The sequence below is a fragment of the Nasonia vitripennis genome, assembly GCF_009193385.2.
Source record: "Nasonia vitripennis strain AsymCx chromosome 3 unlocalized genomic scaffold, Nvit_psr_1.1 chr3_random0005, whole genome shotgun sequence".
NCBI classification, from domain to species: domain Eukaryota; kingdom Metazoa; phylum Arthropoda; class Insecta; order Hymenoptera; family Pteromalidae; genus Nasonia; species Nasonia vitripennis.
The window spans coordinates 2,765,367-2,791,437 of NW_022279624.1; the positions used below are offsets into that span (position 1 = coordinate 2,765,367).

General features: G+C 36.5%; 3 protein-coding genes across 3 annotated transcripts in view; 1 reads left to right on the forward strand and 2 right to left on the reverse strand.

Moving 5' to 3' along the window:
- Positions 1 to 5,901, reverse strand: part of LOC100114360 (kinesin-like protein GA13060) — a 228,945-nt gene extending 223,044 nt beyond the window's left edge. Inside the window, exon 1 of the mRNA XM_031925859.2 lies at positions 5,169 to 5,901. The gene's annotated coding sequence lies outside the window, so the exon portion shown is untranslated. The remainder of the gene's footprint in view (positions 1 to 5,168) is intronic.
- Positions 5,902 to 6,946: 1,045 nt separating this feature from the next.
- Positions 6,947 to 9,811, reverse strand: LOC116416701. The gene is made up of 2 exons (XM_031925900.1): positions 9,630 to 9,811; positions 6,947 to 9,167 (listed from the first exon to the last, which is right to left on the reverse strand). The coding sequence occupies exons 1-2, from the start codon at positions 9,639 to 9,641 to the stop codon at positions 8,460 to 8,462; spliced, it is 720 nt and encodes a 239-aa protein (XP_031781760.1). The 5' UTR covers positions 9,642 to 9,811; the 3' UTR covers positions 6,947 to 8,459.
- A 1,312-nt stretch (positions 9,812 to 11,123) lies between these two features.
- On the forward strand, positions 11,124 to 15,233 carry LOC116416715 (myb-like protein D). Its single transcript, XM_031925931.1, has 5 exons — positions 11,124 to 11,433; positions 11,708 to 11,814; positions 14,237 to 14,329; positions 14,528 to 15,008; positions 15,145 to 15,233. The coding sequence occupies exons 1-5, from the start codon at positions 11,124 to 11,126 to the stop codon at positions 15,195 to 15,197; spliced, it is 1,044 nt and encodes a 347-aa protein (XP_031781791.1). The 3' UTR covers positions 15,198 to 15,233.
- Positions 15,234 to 26,071: the final 10,838 nt, after the last annotated feature.

A 26,071-nucleotide genomic window follows, 5' to 3' on the forward strand; every position in this document is an offset into this window, starting at 1 on the left:
CAAGCCGAGAAGAGGAGGAGAAAAAGAAGAAGAAGAAGAAAGTTTTCCGCGGGGCACAATATCTATTCACCCATTCGTCCAATCTAAGACTCCGAGAGTACAGGGCTGGCTAGAACGCCGGTAAAAGCTTGGGCGCATCTATTGCCTCGTTCATCGGGGCGAACACAGTCTCTCGCGGATCTCTCTTGCTCTCTCTCTCTCTCTCTCTCTCTCTCTCTCTCTCTCTCTCTCTCTCTCTCTCTCGTAGCTCGTAAATATTTCACACTGACCCAATATAAAGAGAAAGGGGTGCCTAGAAAAGTGGCACCTCTTGTCGAGCATCTTTTAATGCGCGCCACACTGTGAGAGTACCAACTAGCTAAGCAAGGGACCGGCAACGACGACGACGCCCGAGGACGTCCGCGTATCCGAACGCCCTCACTTTCTCTCCCTTCTTATCTCCATGAAACATTTGCCGCATGAAAAAAGTTGGAAGAATAATTGTTCCATTGCTGATTTGTCCTCGGGTGTAGATATACACTATGTGGCGGTTATACAATACCCTTATCGAAACCAATTAATGCGATTGTTATAAATTTTGTTTTTTCTACACGAGTCTATCAGTAGATAGGTGACACGATACACGCGGATCCATATAAAACTCCTCCTCAATTAAATATACCCTTCCAGTTAATCCTACACAGTAACGTTCCAATTACTTCTCGTGTAGCACTCTTGAATCTCACTTTCCTTGTTTTACGCGAATGTCAGACTGCACCCCTGTTTTTGTTTCGCACTTCATTACTTGTACTTTAGCACGCAGCGCTGGTGGATAAAAGAGAGCACTTATGGTGAAAGAACCAGAATTCGTACGTTCGTCCCGACTCTGTAGTAGCAGACAGTTGTAAGAGTAGAGAAAGAGTCACTTAAACCTGGGCGATGAATATTGACGCTGCGCTAACTGCGCATCCGCATGCACGAGAGCAGGTTTCAGAATTAAGCACCTTGGTCGCGGAGTGAAAAAAAATTATGAGAAAAAAAACACGCGACTCGTGGTGCGTACACACCGTATGATAGCCTTCGTACGCAAAAGACGCAGATAGTTACAGTACATTTTCCTCGAGAAAATTCGCCCTCGAGTTTGCGTTCTCAAGATGCTGAACGAGCAACTTGGACGCGCGTTTTTTATGCAGGAAGCTGGGCAAGAGCGCGAGCGAAAACTAGAGTGCGTTTGCTTGGTCTGAAAGACTCGCATATAATGTTTGGGCGACGTCCCTTTCATCGTAATTTTCCTTTTTTTTAGCAGCAGGAGAAGCAGCTCAGTTTGTCTGCGTGACGTTAGTCATAATTGCTGCGCGACGTTAATTATGACGGCACAACTGAATGGCAGTAGCAGCTTGAGGTTGCCCGGTAACTAGGCACCGCTAAAGTCGATGCGGCAGTTACGTTTTACTCGTATAGGTTTATATGTATATGTATATATACTAAAGAGAGACGAGAGCTAAAGCTATAGCTCCCTCGCGCTTCTCTCGCTCTAGTCTTCGCAGCCTCCGCACACTCGAGTATGGTACGCGCATAATACAGCCACTCGGCTGGCAGATGGTGTCGATTTGTGCACGCACGCACGCTATAAAAGCATGTGTATAGCTTACAGCACGACGACTCCGTATTTGTGCGCAGCTCTCCCTCTTTTTCTTTCAACACGCGCCCGAGCCGCGCACGAAATCGAGTGGGAATGATACAACTTGTAACAACAAAGTTCACGATTCCACTGCAGCCCGAGTCAGCTTGGAGGATTTAATTAAATGCTGCTTACAAAGCACGGCATGAAGATGGAGGTGTGTGAGACATGCGTTTAACGGTTCGTAAGATTTTAAACATTTATTGCGTGAAGTCAATCGCGTTTCCATATTAAATTATTGTTGTATAACCATATATTGAGTGAAATTTGAATATTTGAACTTGAATAGTGTGTGTTTTTGGAAATTCATAATAGCTTTCCTTTCACCATCATGATTATTGTATGAAACGTGATATGCTGAAATAATAAGCAATCAAAGGGTATTTCATGATTAAATTCAATGGAATAATACATGAGCATAATTATTGCATGGCGAGATTAGAGAGCAATGTACAGGTATAGAGCTTGCATGATACTGCAAGAGAAATAATAGCAAAATCATTTAAAACGTTGGAAAATTTTGCAAAGCATATAATTAAATTCAATTTGATTAATACGTTAAAAACGGATTCTGCGAGGCACACTTGTATCTAAAAATACATGGTTTTCATAGATTTTGACGTTAATTCAATGCTAACATTTTTTGTAGTTATTTTAAAAAGTATATACGTACACCTTAAACGCGAACTCTTCTCGTAACTATAAAATAAAAAAATCTTACGTAAAGTATTGAGAGTGTCTTTTACTTTCTACTGATTAGCATCGATTTATTAATTTATATAATGTAATTAAGCGTATTTACAACATCAACAAGACAAACTGAGTTCCATTCAGACCAAATTAGAAGCTTCATTGATATGGCGCGTGCTCGAGGAGCTCCAAAACAGTTTACTTAGTACAACACGTTTCGGCGACAACGGCAACGACAGCTGCAGTATACCGAAAGTGAAGGCCAGCTGAGGGGGGTCGGCAAGCGTAAAGTCGATGTTTGCAGAAAATTAGTCGAATTCAGCTCGTATTCTAACTGTTTCAGTGCAGCAGCAGCAGCAGCAGCAGCAATAGCAACAGTCTATATAGAGCTGCACACCTCCGCGTCAACTCGGCGCACATCACACAGCACTGGAGCGATCCTAATGATCACCCGGGAAAAATCAACAACTAATAGGACCTGCGTGTTTCACCTCCGCGCAAGCCGCTAACGAAGTACACGACTTCACTTCAGGGCCGGCGCCACTATGTAGCCGTGCGGCTCGCGATCGGGAGGACGCTGATGTGCGCTCACTCGCGAGATAAACATGGTGAATCGGAGTTTCTCTGCATTCGAGACCGCGGTCTCTCAAAAAGCTCGAAAACTTGACGATGCGCAGAGTACACAGTTGTCAGGACAATCGCACTTGGGCCTTCCCCTGCTCAATGTTTGTTTGGGCAGTCACGAACAAATTATGGTCTGGCGTCAAGCGAAAACAGAAACGTTACGAGATGACCGAGCGAGCAAGGACCCGTCGCACCTACCTTTTAGCTGATAATTATTTGCAAATACAGTCGAAAGTCTGCTCAAGGGTAAATGTTGTTTCAAAGCTAATGGACTTTTCACCAGCGCCCATTTTCATCGGGCGCGCAATGTACGTGTCTGTTTGAATGCTTTTCGTCCGCGGGCCATAAAAATTAATGACAATCAAAATGCAACGGTGTCGATTCGAAAAATGAATTAGCCTCGGAAAATGTATCGATTAGCAACGAAATTAACCGTGGCAAATTGATTTAAAGAAATCACAATAATGAAACACATTGAAAGCGATACTTTGCCAGTACTACATGCACTATGACTGCTTATGACTGAAAAGTTGAATTTTTACGACAAAATGCTCTTTAAGAGATATTTTAAACTTGATCTACTTATAAGCTACAACATATTTAATTATTTGCACAGTTTGGTTAAAATTAAAAGCTTTATTTAACGGACAAGGAGAGCTATCGGGCTACAAAAGGGATCTCGCTAATTTTTTCAAAGATTTTCCTAGTCTACTTAATAATGAAAAAACATTGTTCAACGCAAGCTACAGCTAATTTAAGTCTGAATCTTCAAAAAAGCACAGTCTTTTTATTTTCTTCAATATTTACTGCTAACAACAAATTTTACTTATAGTATCGCACGATTTGTTCATACACCCATTTACGTGTAAAATTTTGACATTATCTTCAATTAGTTGCATCTTCTGGAATAAAATGTGGCATTTTTACATTTTGAAACTTGGATTAATTGGAAATATTCTGAACTTTGAGCTTATTTTGTGTAGAATTATATAGAAAGTGAGAGTCATAAAAATACACGGAATGAAGAGACTTTATGCATTTAATCAAATTTTTTATTTAACTTATCTATAGCTCTCGTTTAACGGCCTGAAGGATTGAATTAATAACGAGTAATGACTTTAATTTTAGGGTGACAGAAACTATCTAGGAAAATCTTAGCGAAATTCCATTCCGCAATGTATCGGGATTTTCATGCATTTATCACTATAATTTACATGCTATAAATGTACGGCAACAAAGAATTTCAATGCGTTTAGCTCCGTGATTCACTACTTTAAAAACAAAAAAAAACAAGTAGATTTTAAGTAAAAAAAACTAGAAACTATGGTTGACACGTTCCGCCTATTCCTGCGTATGTTCCGTTCCACTGAAAGAAATAACAATATCAACAGCGTCGCCGGTAGAGTCTGCCGCAGTCAGCAACATAAGCCACAGTATATACAAAATCGGACTATTCTAAACTGAAATTAGAGTAAAAGACATCGTCGCGCAGCGCGCGCTCCTCCACATGCGGTAAGACTGTTCAATCCATCCGCGTTTTCCCTTTTTATCTCTCTTCTCCTTCCTCCTCGACGGGGCAGTAAATATAGTCGTACACTCAAACGGTCTCATGCTCTCTCATTTTAATCGCGTTTCTCCGTTTCTTTCATGCAATCCTCTTCTCCTTTTCTCCTTGGCTCATTCACTCCTTGTTGCTGCGGCGGCGGTGCATCTTCTTCCGTCCGGACCAAAGCAGCGCGTACAGTATAGTCAGTCGACGATTAATTACTCGTCTAATTGGCGATGTGAATTCAAAAGACGTTACTTTTGGAGTTGCTGGCGATATAAACAGCGCGCCAATGTAGCCTGAAAGCGTATGCTTGACAGGAAACTCCATCGGCAGACAATGCAAGAGACGTTCCGCTGCCGCTATACTTGTGCAGCTCAATTTGAGAAATGAAAATCGCTCGTTTGTCGTTCGCGTACGTTCATTAGTACTTAAACTGTCGAGTAAAATGTGAAATTGTGATATTATATTATAAATAGGGTAAGTTTGTATATTCTACGCATAATACAAATAAAAACAAAAAGAGCTACACGAGGCCAATAAGAAACTAAAGCAGTGACGTCAAATGAAAAGAATAGCGATTCAAAGTGAAATTAAACTCATCAACAAAATGAAACACCTAATTGAATTATGGATTCTGATGCCTACCAGACTATTTTGACGGTTGTTTTCCTTTAGTTTGCATGAAGAACGAGGCCCATCATAATCAACTTACACAAACTCTGCATACACTTTACGATCATTATAACACAAAGTTACGCACTACGATACTGGTATGGTCTTATCATCATTTTTCATTGATCTCAACATCCCAATTGTCGATATTTCATTTCTCACGCGTAGAACAGTTTCTCAACAAGCGACGATCTTTTGAACACCGTAACTTTGTCATTGCAGCAGTACTTCATCAATGATATAACTATAAGTCAAGGTAAATATCACTAACACGTACACAGCTACTTTCTGGTTGTCAAGAGAAAAAACAAAAGAACAAAATTAGCAGACGAGAAACCAGAAATGAGTTGAGGCAACAAGTCTGTGTGTCTGTTTTGCGAACGACGCATAAAGTGGCAAATTTTAACACTGGTGTAAAATAGCAAGTTGATATCGCACGGCGCGATTTTTAGAAAACATGCGCGGGTTGTATGCTGCACTCGCGGAGCGTCGTTATACCAGAGCAGAGGACTGGCAGAGCGCGTATAATAAACTCGCGCAAATTGTGCATATCCGAGAGCGGATTTCGCGGGCTTCTCTCCGAGCGGCGCGCGCGCCCGGAGCTCTGCAGTCTGCCGCGCCGCGCGGCTTGAAGCAGACGAGAAAGACAGAGAGCTGTATAGTAGAGAGCACGAGAAAGGGAGAGAGCCGGTAAGCAACGTTGGAAACGGATGCGCGCGTCCCGGCGGCTGCGCGTGCACTGCGCGCCTTCTCGTCTCGACTCCGGAGTCCCCTCCTGTACCATCTCTTGCGCCACGCGCTCTTTCTATCTCGCTCGCTCTCTCGCTTTTTCCCTTGCTCTCTCCTTCTCTGTACTTTGTATGGTGGAAGGCTAAAACAAGCCATGCCGAGTTTGCGTGTGTGCGCGCGTATACCTATAGGATGCACGCGTAACGCGTATACTTTGTGAGCTCTGGTCTTCTGTGCCCCGGTCAATGGTTTTACTTATTCTAACAGAAATTTGCTCTAACAATTATCTAGTTATTTAGACGTCTTTTTTGAAACTACATAATATGTTTGAGGCCAAATTATGACTACATAAGTTTTAATATAAAGAAGACCGTCCAAAAATCTTTTTGCTGGAACATGTTTTGGAAAAAAATTATTCTATCTTCATAAATTTATCAATTTCATTTCACAACAATTTTCCTGTAACTTATTATGTATCCTGTAACTTGCTGAAGCGATAATTCGATAAGATGGCAATGTTCACTATTAATTTCCGCAATATTTTAGCAACCTGAGTCGGCAAATCAGAGGCTTATTGACACCCCACTAACCAAAATGACACTTCGTCCGTCATCTTATAAGCACACTGAGAGAAATGTAGAGTTAGAATAGCCGTACATTTTTCTGTGGTATTAGCCTTGAACGACCACAACCGATTTAGCGGTGGACTCAGGCAGATTCTACCGGAGTTTGCAGTAGTCCAAGCTAGGCTCCTCCCCGCGCTATATCCCTACTGAAAAATCACGTGGTAATCACGCGATAATCACATGAAGTTATCGACAAAATAATCACCTGATTATCACGTGATATACTCAAGTTTTTGTTACTAAAAAATGTTCAATATTAAGTATTTTCGTTTAAATTAGTGCATTTATTTACGTACTGATATTAAAATTATGGAAAAAGGTAAAGGTAAGGTAAAAAATATAATTTGGTTTTATACAAAAATATATATTTATACAAATTTGTAATTGCATATTATTTAGTATAAATTACATTTGGCAAAGGAGTTATATACATGACATCTTTTGTTGTAATAAAAACACAAGGTTTTGAAATCTGATTCGTAGATATGCAAATTGGTTCGGATAAATGTGAAACCTCTTTTATTACACTAGCAAATCTGTTGGGCTGCGTTTTAACGATTTTGCACACAGTTGATTCTACTTTGTTATCATTATTAAATAAAAAATGCAGTATTTTAATAAAAGTTCCATCAGATAACTGAGCATAATAGTTACAAGAACGTTTTTTTTTTTTTGATGTAGCAAATAAGCAACCATTTATTACAATTTTCGAAAACATGTACATCAAAAAGTACGCACATATTTATTGATATGATTTTTCCACTCCCAAAATACGTAACAGAAGATGTTTTTACAATTTTTCGAGTTAACGAGGAACTCATCTGTTGGCATAACTTTTGTACGAGTGTAGAACAATGTGGATATACCTTTTTTTCCAATGTTTGTACTGTTCGTTCAATGCTTGTATACCTTATAATTTGTAAAACTACACCTTTAGCTGAATGTATAGCTGTTAACAACTTGTGATTAGCTGCTTCGAAAGGGAACGTGGAGTGTGCCCATAATGATCCCCAATTATGAACGCTTTTGACAATGTGAAGCAGCTGATGAACATTATAATTCATTGCAGTCAATGAATAAATATCTTCAACTTCTGAAACAAATTTATACAGCATTTCGATTCCCGATTTAATTCAGAATATTTTATGTCCGTTGCCAAACATATCCACAGCGATTCAACTAACAAAGCCCAATGTTGTATAATTTTTTTATTCGTTAATACTGTATTTAAAACGGGTAGGCTGTAAAATAGAAGCCAATTTTCCCATTCTCTTGCCTTCCACTTGCTACGCTGTGACAATGGTCTCGATAATCTTCCAATGCCATACGGTGCTTTAATTGAAATTAATAGTTCATTCATATATTCTATGTTACTGTTAAATATTTGAGTATGCTTTCTGTAAATTGAGCTGCTACACAAGCTAAAAAGCAGTGCATATAATCAGGAGTAAATCCTTCTATTAGATCAAAATTTCTTAAGTTTAAAAGAGGTGATGCATTTATAACTCCAAAAACACGAGTTTGCATACGTACTGCTTCTCTTGCATGCTCTATCATTGATTCTTTACTTCTTTCTTCAGGAAAAGGAATGATAAATGGATATCTCATGGATCCACCATAATATTGACCTGGATGCACACACCAGTCACAGCCATATTTTCCATTGAAAAGTGTAGTGCTATTCATAGGTGCGCGAGCAACAGTATCAACACATGCAATCAATGGAAACAATTTAATTTGATGATGTTGATTTTAATTTTAGTTGGTATACCTATTGTCGATAAAGTATTCATAGTTTCAACAAATGCATCCAAAACACTGTCATTTCAGGTTTGTTTTAACCAAACCATAAGCCAGTAACGATTGTACTTTTAAATCTATCTTGAATTGGAATTTCATTAGGCATTAACTATATGGGCCAGATAGATACCGTAGAAGATTCAAAAACTGGTGCACCGTCCGTATTAAATATTGCCGTTACGTAAGCACGTCGATCAGTATAATTCAACTTATTTAAAAATTGCTTATAACATTCCACCCATCCATCATAAATATCTTTTATTACGTTAGTTTCATGAACTCTTTCAGAGACCACATAATCGTAATAATTTTCGTGAATTTCTATATAATCGCGTATGGTGTTTGATGGATTAATTATTGCAAAGTAACAGGGACTTGAAAGATTCGAAACGTCTATTGAAGTATCGCACTTTTGACATTTAACAGAACTATTCAAATCTTCAAACGTACCTATATATTGTGAACAAGTAGGACACACTGCGTGAAGAGTGACAGTATTTTCGTTGTTACATATTTGATCAAATCGGTATTTCGATTCTGGTATAATATTTTTACCACAAATGTTATTAATCATTTTTAATAGGTTTAATATTCCTGTAATTGATAATGTATTAGACACTGCATATTTTAAAGCCATCAACAGTAATTCTGCTGGAGAACGTGTAACAGTCAATTCAACAGATTCGAAAAATGAAGATTCATTAATAAATTTATTAATACTGTCAGGATCTCTATCATTTTCTTCTAAAACTCTCAATAGTTCTTCATCACTTGAATATTCCAATTCATTATCAGTCCTATTGTAATTATCAGAAACCTGTAAAAATTAGGTTATTTATACTTTATAATTTTTAAAAGTACGCTTCAAAAGATCAAACTTGAAATACCACTTGCATGATAAAAATTTTTTTAGAAACTAAATCAGCTCTTGTATGGAAGATTTTTCAATAATTATGACGAACAGAATCATTTAATAATAATGCGTAATCAATATTTGGTGTACGTTAAATTATGCAGCTTCTTTAGAAAAGTAAATATCATGAATAGTCAAGAAATATAAAATGTATGCTTATTTTGACTAAGGACGTAGCGACGGTACAACCTGAATGCTAATAATGTTTCAAGAAATTTTTTCATATTTTTGTATTATAATGTAGCAACGGCTTTAGCTGAATGCTGATAATATTTTAAGCAATTTTTTCACATTTTTTATTACATTATAACATCCAAATATGAATAAAACTTTTGTTAAATAATTATTCAGATTGTACAAACTTACTGGAACTGACATCTTTGGTGACGACTATGGTTCATAAGTGACTTTCGTTTCCAAATATATATCCTCCTGAACATCAAGTTGTAGATCTTTATCTTACAACGCATCATTATGTTCGGCCAGAGAAACATCATCCTTATGTCCAAACTGAAACATTTATTAAAATTATAATTATTATATTTACATTCAAAAATTAATCTTATTTTTATGAAGTTTAATTTGCTTAATGTTTTTGCCCCTATTGAAAATAAATATATATTTTTATTATGTACTAAAGATACATACAAAAAATATGTATTAATTTTCAACAGGGTGTATAACTTTATTATACAAGCCACTTTATTTTTTATTGTAGATCTCATTTTCCTGTTTGCATAACTAGTAAAAGGTGCTTCACTAAACAAATATTTTTTTCTTTCTTCTGACATTCCGTTTTCAATTTCAATTTTAATTTAATTCTGCTCGTATGACATTTAAGGGGTCAAGCCTGGGTTAAATCCTGCAAAAAAACAAAAAGATATTCTTCTTATTTAGCTGCTATCTGCTGCTGCTAGCAATGTTTAATTTATATTTTTTAGATAACAAATTTTGTTGCTAACTATATTTAATTCATATTTTTTAGCAATGTCTCTCGATCGGTCCGAGGGGGCATGTTTAAGGTACATTTTAAGCCCGGATAGAGTAAAGAAGACGGTCCGGATCTTTCAAAAAGCCGTGGCAAGTGACTAAAAACACTTATTTATATAGTGAAATGTCATGCATTTTGGTCAATGATTTTACAAGGTATATACATGTTTTTTTTTCGATAAAAATGGTGTATATTTTATATATTTTCAATAGAAATTTTTTTTTCAAATTACATCAAATGGGCTTGATCCCTTAAGGTTAGCAAATTTACTGTTTACATCTGTAAGTTTGCTACCGTGCATACACACACACACATACACACACATATATATATATATATATATATATCTGTGTGTGTATGTTTCTGTTGCCGGATCAATTCCGAACTGTATAGAAACGGAAAAGCAAACAATAAAATAAAGTGGTGTATAAAATTATAATGGCAGATAATGTTATTGTTTTACATCTTGCTATTTAATACTGATCACAGACAGCTATTTACAAATAGTATCATTTATACATGTGTGATATAACGTTTCGTTTCATAGATATATATATATCAATGAAACGAAACGTTATATCACACATGTATAAATGATACTATTTGTAAATAGCTGTCTGTGATCAGTATTAAATAGCAAGATGTAAAACAATAACATTATCTGCCATTATAATTTTATACACCACTTTATTTTATTGTTTGCTTTTCCGTTTCTATACAGTTCGGAATTGATCCGGCAACAGAAACAGTGGAAATAAGTAGAGAGCAATTTCATAGTGCTCGATGCAACAGCGCGCGGGCCTTTAAGGTCGAGATAAAAATACTGTTGAGTAAATTAATAATAAAATCAAAAATAATAAAATCAAAAAATGGATGATCCCAAGCCATCATCATCTATGCTGCCGTCTAACAATTTGCATGTTGATAAGAAGCAAATAAAATATGCACTTGTCAATTTCTTGAAAGACAATGTCAGAAAAATAGTGACAATCAATCTGATAACTGTTGAGAAGAATCAAAAAGCTTTTAAGCCAAAAAACTGCACAGATTTTGATCAGAAAGATAAATATTATGTGAAGTGGTATTATTATGGCGATAAAGGTGATGCATGCAGTAGGCCTGATGATGAATGCGGCCATCCACACGCCTTTTACTCCGCCTTCATTATGTATTTGAATGGTAAGTTATATAATATATTTACAAAATTTATATTATTTATATATTATTTGCTATAAAGTGCTGATAGAAATAAATAAGAGACAATTAATATTCACCAGTTAAGACGATTACATTTTTTATCAATTTAGAGGTCGATACATGTTATTAAAACTTTTTATAAAAAATTACAATTGTACTCAACAAATTTTATCGACTTCTATCAACTTCTTTTAACACGAGCTTATAAATTAAAAATATATTTACATTTCATAAATTACTTTGTTAAAAAATTTAGAAACTAGAGAAAGTATTGAACAAGAATTGGAATTTGGTAAACGAAAGCATATTTCTAATAAAAAATACGCAACAACAACTGATTCAGATGAAAATGAAAATACTCAAGTAATTCATGAAGTAAAAAGCTTAAAAGAGGTATTTTCCTATGTTCAATTAGTTGAAATTTTGTATTTTTAATTTTCATATCTTCGATTTCACAGAGAACCACCCATATATATATATATATATATATATATATATATATATATATATATATACTAGTGGGGCTCCGCCCCCCTGCTCGCTTCGCTCGCCAACCCCCTATTGTAGTTTCTGTGTGATTTTATCTTCAAAATTTTATTTTCATGAACTGATAATTATGTTCTGGATGGTTGAAAATGATCGATCTTATTGTATAAGAAAACCTGTTACTGGAAGTAAAAGTATTGTTTAACATTGAACTTCTACTATTAATGGCATTTAAAATAGTTTTAGCTAGTTTTTGAAGTTTTCTGACGCTTGAAATTCATCATTTGAATTTATATATATATATTTTTTTAAATTAATTTTAATTTTTTTTAATGTTCTTAATGTTTAAATCTTTGTGCCGCAAAAGGCATCTATAAAATGATAGACTTTTCGAGTTGCGCGCCATTGGGAGACGTGAGGTGATCCTGAAAATTAAATTATTTGGAAAACTGTCTCTTTATTCTGTCTCTCTAGTTCTGTCTGACTACTCATATTACCTGAAAATTCATCGAGGTCTTTGATTTCGCTTATCTTGTCCATTTTGTTGTTTATTCAATCAGTGAATCATCTATAATGATTATACTTTCTGATGGTTCTTTGAGTTCTTTGAACTCAATTATTCCCTAACTTATTTACACGTTATTAATAATTAACTTTAATCTTATAACTTAAATAAAATTAGAGATCTTCAATATCTGGTTCTCTTGGAACTGATACTTCTTACCTTAACCTAAACCTTAATTCTATTTAATATTATCCAATTTAAATCTATCATAATATGTTATAAATTTGTATTTAATTGGACTGTTAATGCGGCCTTATTTTACTACGCAATAGCGTTGTGAAAGTATGACGGTCTCAAGCCCGATAACGCAGAGAGCAGTCATGTTATTTGGTGGGGGGTGGTGGGGGGGCGATGGGGGGATGGTGGGGGGGCGATGGGGGGGCGGTGGGGGGGTGGTGGGGGGGTTTTTGAGATTTTCGAAAATAACAGAAAAATGAAAGAATTTTACGTGTTTTGGTGGGGGGGCCAAGGTGGGGGGGTGGTGGGGGGGTAGTGGGGGGGTGGTGGAGGGGTGGTGGGGGGGAGTCTTGCCAAAATGACTATATAATATAGGAAGATATATATATATATATATATATATATATATATACAAAAATTGAAACCTTGATAACTTAAGAACCATAGAGGTTTGAAAGCTGCGCAATGAACTTAGCCAAAATACATAAAATATCTACTTTATCCCAAAATCTCAAGTACAATAAGGCCTTTTTACGTCCGTAATCGAGGCACAAAAAAACTCATTTTGTCCAGTTTTTGATATATTATTGAAGAAATAAGTGGTCAAATCACTTTAATTTTAATGGGATATAGTTTGACACGTGACCCATTGACATGATTTTTTTCGTGGGGTTATGGTGTTTAGTTTCAGAGATATGAATTTAAAAAAAAAAACACCTTTTTCATTTTATCTGCCAAACACAGCGGTCTATAAAAACCTAAAACGCTAAATAGTGTTTTTCAAAAATCAAAAAATGGCTATAAAAAAAATAATTGAGAAAATAATAAATAACTGTTTTTCCCGAATTAAGAATCCAAAAATAGATATGCATGTCAAATTTTATTGATACTAACGGAGTAGTTCCAGAAATATTACGGTATACACACACACACATCCATACGGATATTTTCTAAAAACACTTGATTTGAACTTCTAACACACCAAAAAGTATTTTCTAGAAGTTTTGACGAAACTCAAAATTTTACTATTATAAAGCTTCCCCTAGGAGGACGCAAAAAGCAATAATCAAGTTCAAATTTTAGATTAAGTTAGCATTATATAGCACCTTGGTCCCTTTCTTTGGTCTGTTTATGAAACCAGTTAGTTTCAAAGATATTAAGCTTTTAAATTTTATTTCTTATCCTTTATGATCTGTATAACTGAAAACTGTATCGCTTAGATCTTAGCTTTCATTAAATGGATTTTATTCTACCTAGGCTTATTTTTTCTGTTTATTTTTTACCATTTCGTATTTTTGATTACTAGTGATTTTAGACGCGTTCTGCGAACTAACTTAACTATTATTACTCGGAAACTAAATGTCGAACTTTTCTTTAAAATATCGTGATTATCGAAAGTTATATAATTATGGTATGATATAAGAGAATTATAATTGATTAAGTATATGAAATTCATTCGCAAAAATTTTATCTATCAAACGAAAAAGTACCGAAACTATAGAATTATATATAAAATAAACACATTATTTAGATCAAATATGTTTTTTTTACTTTTAGAAAACAAAAATTCATGCAGCTAAAATGAAAGAAGCTTTGAAGGAAAGAAATCAAGTCAGAATGATACACAGGAAAAGTTGGCAAAGAGCAAAAGTAATCTTATAGTTAAAACAAAGTGTCTTGATAGTCGCAATGAGAGTCTGCTTAAAAGTTTACGTGTAAATTTGGAAAACCTCATTCAAGAGCAAATCTTGCAGTCCAAATCGCAATCAAGTGTGTTTTCTTTTTTTTAAATGATGTAAATATTTTGTTGTGCCAAAAAATTCCTAACAATATTTATATTACATGCAGGAAGATAAACAGGATAATGAGCAAGTTTCATTGTCCCCAGAATCTTCTAATAATTCTGATGCATCTAATCCAAGAACACCTGTATCAAATTCTTCATCGTTGTTTAGAAGCCGCAATTGCAGATGCAATTCATTTCATAGTCCAGAGATATCTCCAGCTTTATCACCTGTGCATGTGCATTTGGAAGATGAAAATATGAATGAGACGACACATAATGCGAATAACAGAAATGAACATGTGCTTGAGAGTTTAGAAAATAGTAATGTAAATAATGAGATTAATAATGTAAATAATAGAAATGAACAACATGTCCATGCAGAGATCAGAAATAGGAATGCTCCAAATAATGATACAATGATCGCAAATGGAGAAAATGAAAATAACCATGATAGAAATAGGAACAGAGTAGTAGGAGCAGTCAATGATAACGATAATAATAATGAAGTTGAAGTGAATGGAGCAGATGAAAATGAACAGAATGGTAATTTATTTTATTTAAAATTTTTGATTATTAAGCTTAAAAAGTTTGAATAACAAGAATAACCCGCAATAAATTTCTTACATTCTGATATTATAAAACTCTATTGCATATTATTTATAAATATTTTTTTTTTTAGATCCACAACGTTTGTACTCGAGGCCTAATGAATTTCTTTTAGAATGCAATTAATTATTATGAGAAAGCCAGAGAACAATTTTATTTATTATTTTTTTTCAAATAAAAAACAAATTTTGTTGTATATTTTTATGCAGAAAGTTGTAACTTTTCTCTCTTTTACCAATTATTTAAAAAGTATTTTTACTTTTAAAAGTTTCAAGAGGTTTTGATTACGATGCCTATTTTTCTAATTTGGTTGTTGCTCTTGTTCGGGAACTAATATTCATAAAGACCTAATCTTTTGCTTGGACATTTCTTTTATAATAATAGAACAATATTTCAAGTTAAATTCATCTTAAGTGATGTACTTTTAATTTTCACTCGGAAAGCCATGTAAATATTATGGTTCATCACCCTGTTGAAAATAAATGCATATTTTTGCACGCATCTTTGGTACGTACTAAAGATACAAAAAATTCGTATCATATTTTTTGTATGCATCTTTTGTACGTACTAAAGATACAAAAAATATGTATTTTTTTCAACAGTGCACGGAAATACTTTGAATAATTATACTCATATTTATTTATTTATTTCACTATCAATCCTTAGATATACCTTGGTGAAAATATCAGCATAGACAAGAAAGCATGGAAATTTTTACAAGGAGAGTCACAATCCTATTTTATATGTACTCTTACTAAGCACCTTTGGGGTGGCAGTAAACAGCAGGCTAATAGAGCATTTAGTCTCGTCAATGTGACCAATAATATTCCTAATAGGTCCCCTGTTAAATTTGTAGAGCACAATTTATCGCGACTTATGATGAGTAAGTATTTTATTGCATAATAATTTGATATTATCCTTAAAATTATATTAACCTTAAGAAATTTTTTCAGGTTTATACTACGATTATCTAAGGCGAAACAAAGATTTTACAATCAAGGAAAGAATGAAACACTTGACCCAAATGATTGATCAAATTAGATACACTATACGGAATTTACGCTGTTACAATGCCGCTACCCTAAGCGGGTCTTGGGCGTTGTCGTCCAGATCGGACGGGTGGGTGCCTATCACCACTACACAGCGCGTCCTTAGGTTGCGGATAGAGGAACAGCCCCTGAGAAAGAGGTTAACTGCGAATAAATTGAATAAGCAGCCCCGGACAGCCGATAGGAACAGGCGTGGGTGTGATGAGCCCACACTGTCGAACGCATTCATCTAGAAACATTACGCAAGCACCACAACAACAAAAACACTTCACATTATCTCTTATCTCTCAATCTATCTCTTTCATAACACATTACAAAAATGGGCAAAAATCCTGCTGCCGAGGAGGATGCGGGAGCGATGACAACTGCCCCGAAAGGGGATGTGTCGAATGATTCGTCACCTGGTCTTACGCGGTAACGATGCCAGCGAAGGCGCGCTGCCTTGCAGGGGGGCGTTAGGATGCGGGAATGAAACCGTAGTGTGTCTGACGACGAGTTGACACTGTCCTCGTCAAAGTCGGAAAGCTCTCATACTTTGTTCTAGAGAGGTATGGGGGTTATCACCTCTAGAACGGTGAACTCACCTGCGATCGGAACAGGCCTTCCACGCTGCCCTATCTTGTGTCAACCCCACCCAAGATGCACCTCTCCGATCGACACCCACCCGTCCTATTTCTACTAGATCCGCTTTTACGTTGTCCTCCCATCTACGTCTAGGTAGGTACGGTCGTCTCCCATTCTCGCTACGTGCCCTGCCCATCCCAATCTGCGCGATTTTATTATTCTGTTAATATTTGGTGACGCGCACAGATTCTGTAACTCATCATTGTGTAGTTTCCTCCATTCCCCGGTTTCCTCATCTTTCTGCGGCCCGTATATTTTTCGCAAGACTTTATTTTCAAATACCCTAAAACGGTTGTCCGCCTGCTTAGTGAGAGCCCACGTTTCGCACCCGTACAGAACCACCGGCAGTATTATTGTCCTGTGTATTCTTATTTTAACGTTTTTAGACAACAGCCTCGACTTAAGTAAATTACTCACGGCGTAGAAGCAAGCATTACCCGAATGGAGTCTCTTATTTATTTCGACATTAATCTCGTTTCTATCATTTATGGTCGTACCCAGATACCTGAATTCGCTAACCTTTACAAAAGTAAAATTCCCAACTCTGAGATCCTCCCCTCTGCAGATGCCTAGCTTATCCACAATCATGTACTTTGTTTTTGATTCACTCACTTCTAACCCTGTATACTCCACCGCTTTTATGAGGATTTCCGCGTTTCTTGCTACCGTTTCCCTACAATCCCCCAGTATATCCAAATCATCTGCGTAGCCTAGTATCTGCGTTGTTCCATTAAGCGTTGCGCCCAGCTGGCTAACCTGCATTTTTCTAACGGCATACTCTAACGTTAAGTTGAACAGCACCGTAGAGAGCCCATCCCCTTGTTTTAAACCATCGCGTATCATGAAGGGTTCTGATACATTACCGCCTACTCGGACCTTTCCCGTGCTTCCGTTCAGACATATTTGAATTAATCTCACGAGTTTTTTCGGTACACCGAGAAGTACTAGAATTTGATACATTTTGCTTCGCTTAATAGAGTCGTACGCCTTTTTAAAATCTATAAATAGTTGGTGTATGGTTTCGCAAAATTCCCACTTTTTCTCTAACAACTGTCTTATGGTAAACATTTGATCGCTCGTCGATCTGTTGCGCCGAAATCCGCACTGATAATCTCCTACTATATCTTCCGCGAATGGAGTGAGTCTAGCTTGTATTACGTTTGACAGAACTTTGTAGCACGTTGCTAAAAGTGAAATACCACTATAGTTATTGCAGTCTGTCTTATCCCCCTTTTTAAAAATCGGTATAATGATAGATTCCTTCCAATTTTCGGGTATTGTTTCATTTTTCCAGATGGCACATACTAGTTTATAGATTTTGAAAGTGAGCTCGACGCCCCCATATTTGAGTAACTCAGCTGGTATAGAGTCATTTCCCGCGGCTTTATTGTTTTTTAGATTTTTAATCGCGGCCTCTACTTCTTGGTAGCTCGGTTCCTCCACGTGGGGTTCAGCAATGTGAATTTCGTCCCCTAATTCTTCGCTATTTTCGTGCACGTTTAATAATTTATCGAAATAATTTTTCCACAGCGACAGTAATTCGTTGTCATTTGTTACGAGGTCCCCGTTTTCGTCCTTCATCAATTGCGCTCTACTCCTAAAACCCTTTCTGATGGCGTTAATCCCTCTGTACATTTCGCGGGGGTTATTTTCCTTACTGTTAGTTTCTATTCACCTAATAAAATTCTTTTGATACTCCCGCTTCTTATTTCTGTAGATCGCGCTCGTCTGTTTCCTTACGTTAGAATACTCTTTTACGGTCCTATCGCTTCTATTTTGTAAGCTATTTAATTTAGCCTTTTTGCGCCTTTCAAACCAGAGTTCGCACTCTTCGTCAAACCATGGTTTGCTCTTTGGCTTTTTCTTTTTACCCAGTACTTTGTTCGCGGCCTCTTTTACCGTTTTTTCGATGTCCCCCCATAAGCTATTCGGTTCGTCATTCCCCTCCGGCGATGTGTTTGCTTCTTCAAATGCCTGAAACCTGTTATTAATTTCTATCTGGTACCTAATTCGCTCTGTTCTATCTCGTAGTTTCTCAATATCGAAGCTTTCTACCTTGTTTGCTCGCTTACTATTTTGATTCGCTACTAGTCTAGCTCTTAATTTGGCTACTACTGGGAAGTAGTCCGAGTCGCTATCTGCCCTCTGTAAGCCCTTACGTCAAGAACATTAGTATGACGTCTTTTTTCAATGAGGAAATGATCAATGTGGTTCTGTGTGGCCCCGTCCGGAGATGTCCACGTTGCCTTGTGTATGTTCTTGTGCTTAATGGCTCAAAAAAATCAAAGAGTTAATGTTTAGGCCTACTATAGGGAAGGACAGCCTGCACGAAGCCAGCAATGATAACGGTATTAGGGTCATAAATTTCGCTGCGGCAAAAGATCTTATAATCAAAACTACGTGTTTTAAGCACAAGAACATACACAAGGCAACGTGGACATCGCCGGACGGGGCCACACAGAACCACATTGATCATTTCCTCATTGAAAAAAGACGTCATAATGAAACGAAAATAGCGAAGAATTAGGGGACGAAATTCACATTGCTGAACCCCACGTGGAGGAACCGAGCTACCAAGAAGTAGAGGCCGCGATTAAAAATCTAAAAAACAATAAAGCCGCGGGAAATGACTCTATACCAGCTGAGTTACTCAAATATGGGGGCGTCGAGCTCACTTTCAAAATCTATAAACTAGTATGTGCCATCTGGAAAAATGAAACAATACCCGAAAATTGGAAGGAATCTATCATTATACCGATTTTTAAAAAGGGGGATAAGACAGACTGCAATAACTATAGGGGTATTTCACTTTTAGCAACGTGCTACAAAGTTCTGTCAAACGTAATACAAGCTAGACTCACTCCATTCGCGGAAGATATAGTAGGAGATTATCAGTGCGGATTTCGGCGCAACAGATCGACGAGCGATCAAATGTTTACCATAAGACAGTTGTTAGAGAAAAAGTGGGAATTTTGCGAAACCATACACCAACTATTTATAGATTTTAAAAAGGCGTACGACTCTATTAAGCGAAGCAAAATGTATCAAATTCTAGTACTTCTCGGTGTACCGAAAAAACTCGTGAGATTAATTCAAATATGTCTGAACGGAAGCACGGGAAAGGTCCGAGTAGGCGGTAATGTATCAGAACCCTTCATGATACGCGATGGTTTAAAACAAGGGGATGGGCTCTCTACGGTGCTGTTCAACTTAACGTTAGAGTATGCCGTTAGAAAAATGCAGGTTAGCCAGCTGGGCGCAACGCTTAATGGAACAACGCAGATACTAGGCTACGCAGATGATTTGGATATACTGGGGGATTGTAGGGAAACGGTAGCAAGAAACGCGGAAATCCTCATAAAAGCGGTGGAGTATACAGGGTTAGAAGTGAGTGAATCAAAAACAAAGTACATGATTGTGGATAAGCTAGGCATCTGCAGAGGGGAGGATCTCAGAGTTGGGAATTTTACTTTTGTAAAGGTTAGCGAATTCAGGTATCTGGGTACGACCATAAATGATAGAAACGAGATTAATGTCGAAATAAATAAGAGACTCCATTCGGGTAATGCTTGCTTCTACGCCGTGAGTAATTTACTTAAGTCGAGGCTGTTGTCTAAAAACGTTAAAATAAGAATACACAGGACAATAATACTGCCGGTGGTTCTGTACGGGTGCGAAACGTGGGCTCTCACTAAGCAGGCGGACAACCGTTTTAGGGTATTTGAAAATAAAGTCTTGCGAAAAATATACGGGCCGCAGAAAGATGAGGAAACCGGGGAATGGAGGAAACTACACAATGATGAGTTACACAATCTGTACGCGTCACCAAATATTAACAGAATAATAAAATCGCGCAGATTGGGATGGGCAGGGCACGTAGCGAGAATGGGAGACGACCGTACGGCAGCGAGTGTCATGAAGGGCAGGCCGATGGTAACGCGACCTCTAGGTAGACCTAGACGTAGATGGGAGGACAACGTAAAAGCGGATCTAGTAGAAATAGGACGGGTGGGTGTCGATCGGAGAGGTGCATCTTGGGTGGGGTTGACACAAGATAGGGCAGCGTGGAAGGCTTGCGTAGATGAGGCGATGAACTTTCGAGTTCCAAATGCCATGTAAAAAAAAAAAAAAATACACCAACTATTTATAGATTTTAAAAAAGCGTACGATTCTATTAAGCGAAGCAAAATGTATCAAATTCTAGTACTTCTAGGTGTACCGAAAAAACTTGTGAGATTAATTCAAATATGTCTGAACGGAAGCACGGGAAAGGTCCGTAGGCGGTAATGTATCAGAATCCTTCATGATACATGTTGGTTTAAAACAAGGGGATGGGCTCTCTACGGTGCTGTTCAACTTAACGTTAGAGTATGCCGTTAGAAAAATGCAGGTTAGCCAGCTGGGCGCAACGCTTAATGGAACAACGCAGATGCTAGGCTACACAGATGATTTGGATATACTGGGGGATTGTAGGGAAACGGTAGCAAAAAACGCGGAAATCCTCATAAAAGCGGTGGAGTATACAGGGTTAGAAGTGAGTGAATCAAAAACAAAGTACATGATTGTGGATAAGCTAGGCATCTGCAGAGGGGAGCAAGATCTCAGAGTTGGGAATTTTACTTTTGAAAAGGTTAGCGAATTCAGGTATCTGGGTACGACCATGAATGATAGAAACGAGATTAATGTCGAAATAAATAAGAGACTCCATTCGGGTAATGCTTGCTTCTACGCCGTGAGTAATTTACTTAAGTCGAGGCTGTTGTCTAAAAACGTTAAAATAAGAATATACAGGACAATAATACTGCCGGTGGTTCTGTACGGGTGCGAAACGTGGGCTCTCACTAAGCAGGCGGACAACCGTTTTAGGGTATTTGAAAATAAAGTCTTGCGAAAAATATACGGGCCGAAGAAAGATGAGGAAACCGGGGAATGGAGGAGACTACACAATGATAAGTTACACAATCTGTACGCGTCACCAAATATTAACAGAATAATAAAATCGATCAGATTGGGATGGGCAGGGCACTTAGCGAGAATGGGAGACGACCGTACAGCAGCGCGTGTCATGAAGGGCAGGCCGATGGTAACGCGACCTCTAGGTAGATCTAGACGTAGATGGGAGGACAACGTAAAAGCGGATCTAGTAGAAATAGGACGGGTGGGTGTCGATCGGAGAGGTGCATCTTGGGTGGGGTTGACACAAGATAGGGCAGCGTGGAAGGCTTGCGTAGATGAGGCGATGAACTTTCGAGTTCCAAATACCACGTAAAAAAAAAAAATACGGAATTTACGTTCTGCAGAGAAGAAAAAAGCTATGGCACAAGATCTGGAAGCGCGTTTGAATTATAATGACAAAAAAATGCGTTACAATTACAGAGGCCATCGAAATTAAAATTTTTATTTTCTTCGCAGACATTAAAATATTAAAGACTCTCTTCATAATTTCAAACTGCATAAATCTATGTTATTAGTGTTTAATTGTTTTTTAAGAATATAAATTATTGAAAATGATAGTAAGACTGAGCCTAAAAAGGGATATTAGTTTGGTTAAGAATAATCATAATAAAGCATTAAAATTTTGTGTTCGAATGTATTCCTCTTATAAAAGGTTCGCATATCAATATATAGCATGTCAAACACTTCTTAATTATGTTAAGGGTACAAAACACTTTAAAAATCTAAAAAATAATTACTTATTTTTCACAATAAATTATAATTTATTATAATTTATTGCGAAAAATAAGTAATTATAATTTTTTGAAAATTTATTTATATCAAAATAAGGTGATATTACTACCTATTTTACCATGATCTATGATTGCAGCTACGTACCCATGGTGACACTCCGTGTACTGTTTTTCACTGTCCGTAGGTTTCGAAGGGAACAAGTAGTCCGATTGAGCCAAAATTTTAGGAGGATGTTGTACACCAGTTAAAAATAGTACACGGAGTTTCACCATGAGGGTGTAATTGCAGTAATAGATTAATCATGGTTAGAGATAAAGTAATATTACCTTATTTTAGTGTAAATAAATTTTCAAAAAATTATACTTATTTATATAATAATTTATAATAATTTTATTGTTCAGGTTTCAAAGTGTTTTGTCCCATTCAAACAAGTAAAAATTGTTTTTTACTTTTATTTTTGATTATTTATTTTTATAAATAAAACAAGTACGATAGGATGTTTTTTTTGTACGATCCAAAAAAGTGATATTAGTATAGTGTAGTTGGATTAGAAAATATACCAATTATGTTCTATCACTGCAAAAATTATAGCTTTGCAAATATGTATCACTAATAAGTTTAGTTTAATAAAGACTTTTCATATCAACATAGTTTAATAATTATTTTATATTCATTTTAGAAACAAATATAAATTTCTTTATATAATAATTTTGTAGTAAGTATACATTTCAACACTTCTTTATATACATTTCAAATAATATATTTATATGCACTGATTTAAACGCAGATATTTAATTTTGTAATTTTTTATATAAAAAAAATTGAATACATCACGTGATAATCACGTGATAATTTTGTCGATAACTTCACGTGATTATCACATGATTATCACGTGATTATCTCATGATTTGTTTTTTCAGTAGGGATCAGCTGCACCGAACACGTGAGGTTTTACTTATATGTTTATGTTTTTTAGCATATTATATCACAATGAGTGACATTCATAAGGGACCTATTGGTTTCGTGGAATTTGTAAAAGTTTTGCGAAAGGTTTGAGAATAAGTATTGCAATATGTACAACCTAACCTCTTAACCTCAAAATTTGTATACTTATGCTGAAGCACAAATTTTAAATAATTATAAATTAGCCTTGGGTTACAAGCCCTCAGAGTACAATGTGACATACCTGGCTTGTCTCTTGGCTTATCTGAAAACCGTAGACCTGAATTGCTCTTAAAACCCGATGTTGCCGTAAGCTCGTCAGAGCTAAGCAAACCTTTTGCTTTGGGATCATGAAAATTTACAAATACAATAAACTGTACTCTGAGGACTTGTAAACCAATTTTCATGCCAAAACAATGAATCACTTATTAAATATTCAATTTTTATACTTATGCTTACTACCAGGTAAAAACAGCGGCAGTGCTAAGGCAGATTCAACCTTAAACAATTTGCTCGACCGCTCCGGTAAAAACTGCCGGAGTTTCCGGTTAATCCAACTCTACATTTCTCTCATAGTGCAGAGCTACGCTTGCTCAGGCATCGTTGAAAGAGCCTGCACTACTGAAAATTGCATAATTTTCATGTGCCTTTTTGCGCCGCGTGTTACTACGAAAGTCTGGTCGGTTCATTTCTCTCCACGGCACTATAGTATCGTCAATTGGACTAACCATAGCCACTAGCCAATGATTCCAAGATCTTGATACATTGCGCCTTCTGTTCTTCCAATCTGTGTTTGAATGGGCATTGCTTTTAAAAAACGCGGATCGCCGTCTGATGAAAAACTTTTTAAGGACTCAATTTTTTGTTTCTTCCCCATACACAAAAAGCCTATTTTTCTTGCCCTTGTCTAAATGATTATAGTATGCAACAAGATGGCTTTTTCAGACTCGTGCTCAAATCCTCAACTTCGCTGGAAAAAGTCAATTATCCGCCCTAGTTGCACAATATACGATTGAACATCCAACAAGTGCGAGTATTGGTCCACCTCGCGTTTTGGTACTTTATCAAACAAACATTAGTAGCTTCAAAATAATCCCGATTACAATCTAACTGATCGCGTGTGCATTGATTTTCGAAAGGAAGACAAACTACCACGCTGGAGCGTGTGAACTCTTACTTTAATTTGACAGTCTTCGATAAATTATATTGACATGTACTTATTTATGTAGTGGTTATCCTTTAATGATATTAATAGAAATATTTATAAAAAAAATATGGAGTAAAATTCTTACAATTTGTGTACAAGAGAAAACATTTTTAAAAACAAGTTTTATTATATAAAAATAAATTTGTTGAAATAAGAAGAATATTCATAAAACGATGTGAAAGTAGTATGTATCCAACAAAGTTTCTTTTTGCTTCGGCAAAACGAAAACGAAAGGAAAAAGGGAAATTGAAAAAGCCGTCGAACTGAGGAGCGGCGGAGGGTGAAAAAGCCATCAGTCTTGATAAATAAAAAGTTAGCGTGGCCGCTCGACGACTGGCTTCTTAGCCATTCTTATTACACGCGTTTCGCCCTGCGCTGAGAATAAAGCGCCTGCACTCACGGCAATGCCTGCTTGAATCTCTGGATGTACTGACTAGCATGTTCGTATACCAACTAACACTCGCACACGTACCTACGCACAAAGACAGTCGACCCGCAACCCTTTACCCCATTCTTGTGCTGGTCCCCAGATCTCTTATACACGACTATGAACGAAGCTTGGAGCATTTCATTTCAACTTGCTTTTTATTATGCGACTTTTACATACTTCGTTCACTTACACTCGTTAGCGCGTTTTGACCGCGAGTAAAGTCGTGCATGACGTCGATGAAAATGTTTTCTATGACCATGGTATTACGATACATATACCTTGATCAACTTCTGGCTCATCAAAATAATTTTAAGTCTTGAATCGTATTTTTCAATTTTTTAAGATAAGAATTGTTTATAGCTTCTGAACTGTAAATCAAAAGGTATTGATATGTACTCTTTCTGAAAATGCCAATAGCTGATATGAATAAGCTAAAATAAAATGTATCATGAGATCAATTTGATTGGCTGATTTGAGATTTTGGTCCTAATCACCGATGCCAAGCAAAATGTAAAATTCTTATCTCATGTACTCGAAGCCATAATAAATATACCAATGAGTATATTTTGAGTTTAGTTTTGCTAGACAAGACATTTTGCACTAGGGGTGTGCGAGTCAAAAGTCGAGTTATACATTTGTTATCGAGTTATTTTTTAGGCAAAAACTCGAAAAAGTACTCGAAGCTTTCAGTAATATATCACTGTTACAACAGTGTATTCGTTAGATATGTACAAAAACTCGACAATCGTAGTATTTAAGTAGATTTTTAACATCCCAGATTTATTTTGAAATCAAAACAAAAAAAGTTCGAGTTTGACTCGCACATCTCTATTTTGCACTATTGTCATATTAATATAAACAATACCTATTAATTTGTTTACTCAGATAGAATCATCATATAAACTTTGTACAGGTAGTGGGAGACAGAAATTTTTCTGGGCCGAATCTGAGAAAAACTTTCTGGACCGACGTTACTGCGAATTAACTGAAATTATAGCGTATTTTCTATGAGGTACATACCTGGTAGAAAAGTTCACGATTTTAAGACCAGTTTTGACTG

What these genes read in the sequence shown, in the direction of transcription:
- LOC116416715 (XM_031925931.1), top strand. Translation starts at nt 11,124, where the DNA reads ATGGATGATCCCAAGCCATCATCATCTATGCTGCCGTCTAACAATTTG. An exon ending in ATGAAAATGAAAATACTCAA is followed by an intron (nt 11,815 to 14,236) that starts GTAATTCATGAA and finishes TTTTACTTTTAG; the next exon opens with AAAACAAAAATTCATGCAGC. An exon ending in AAAGTTGGCAAAGAGCAAAA is followed by an intron (nt 14,330 to 14,527) that starts GTAATCTTATAG and finishes TATTACATGCAG; the next exon opens with GAAGATAAACAGGATAATGA.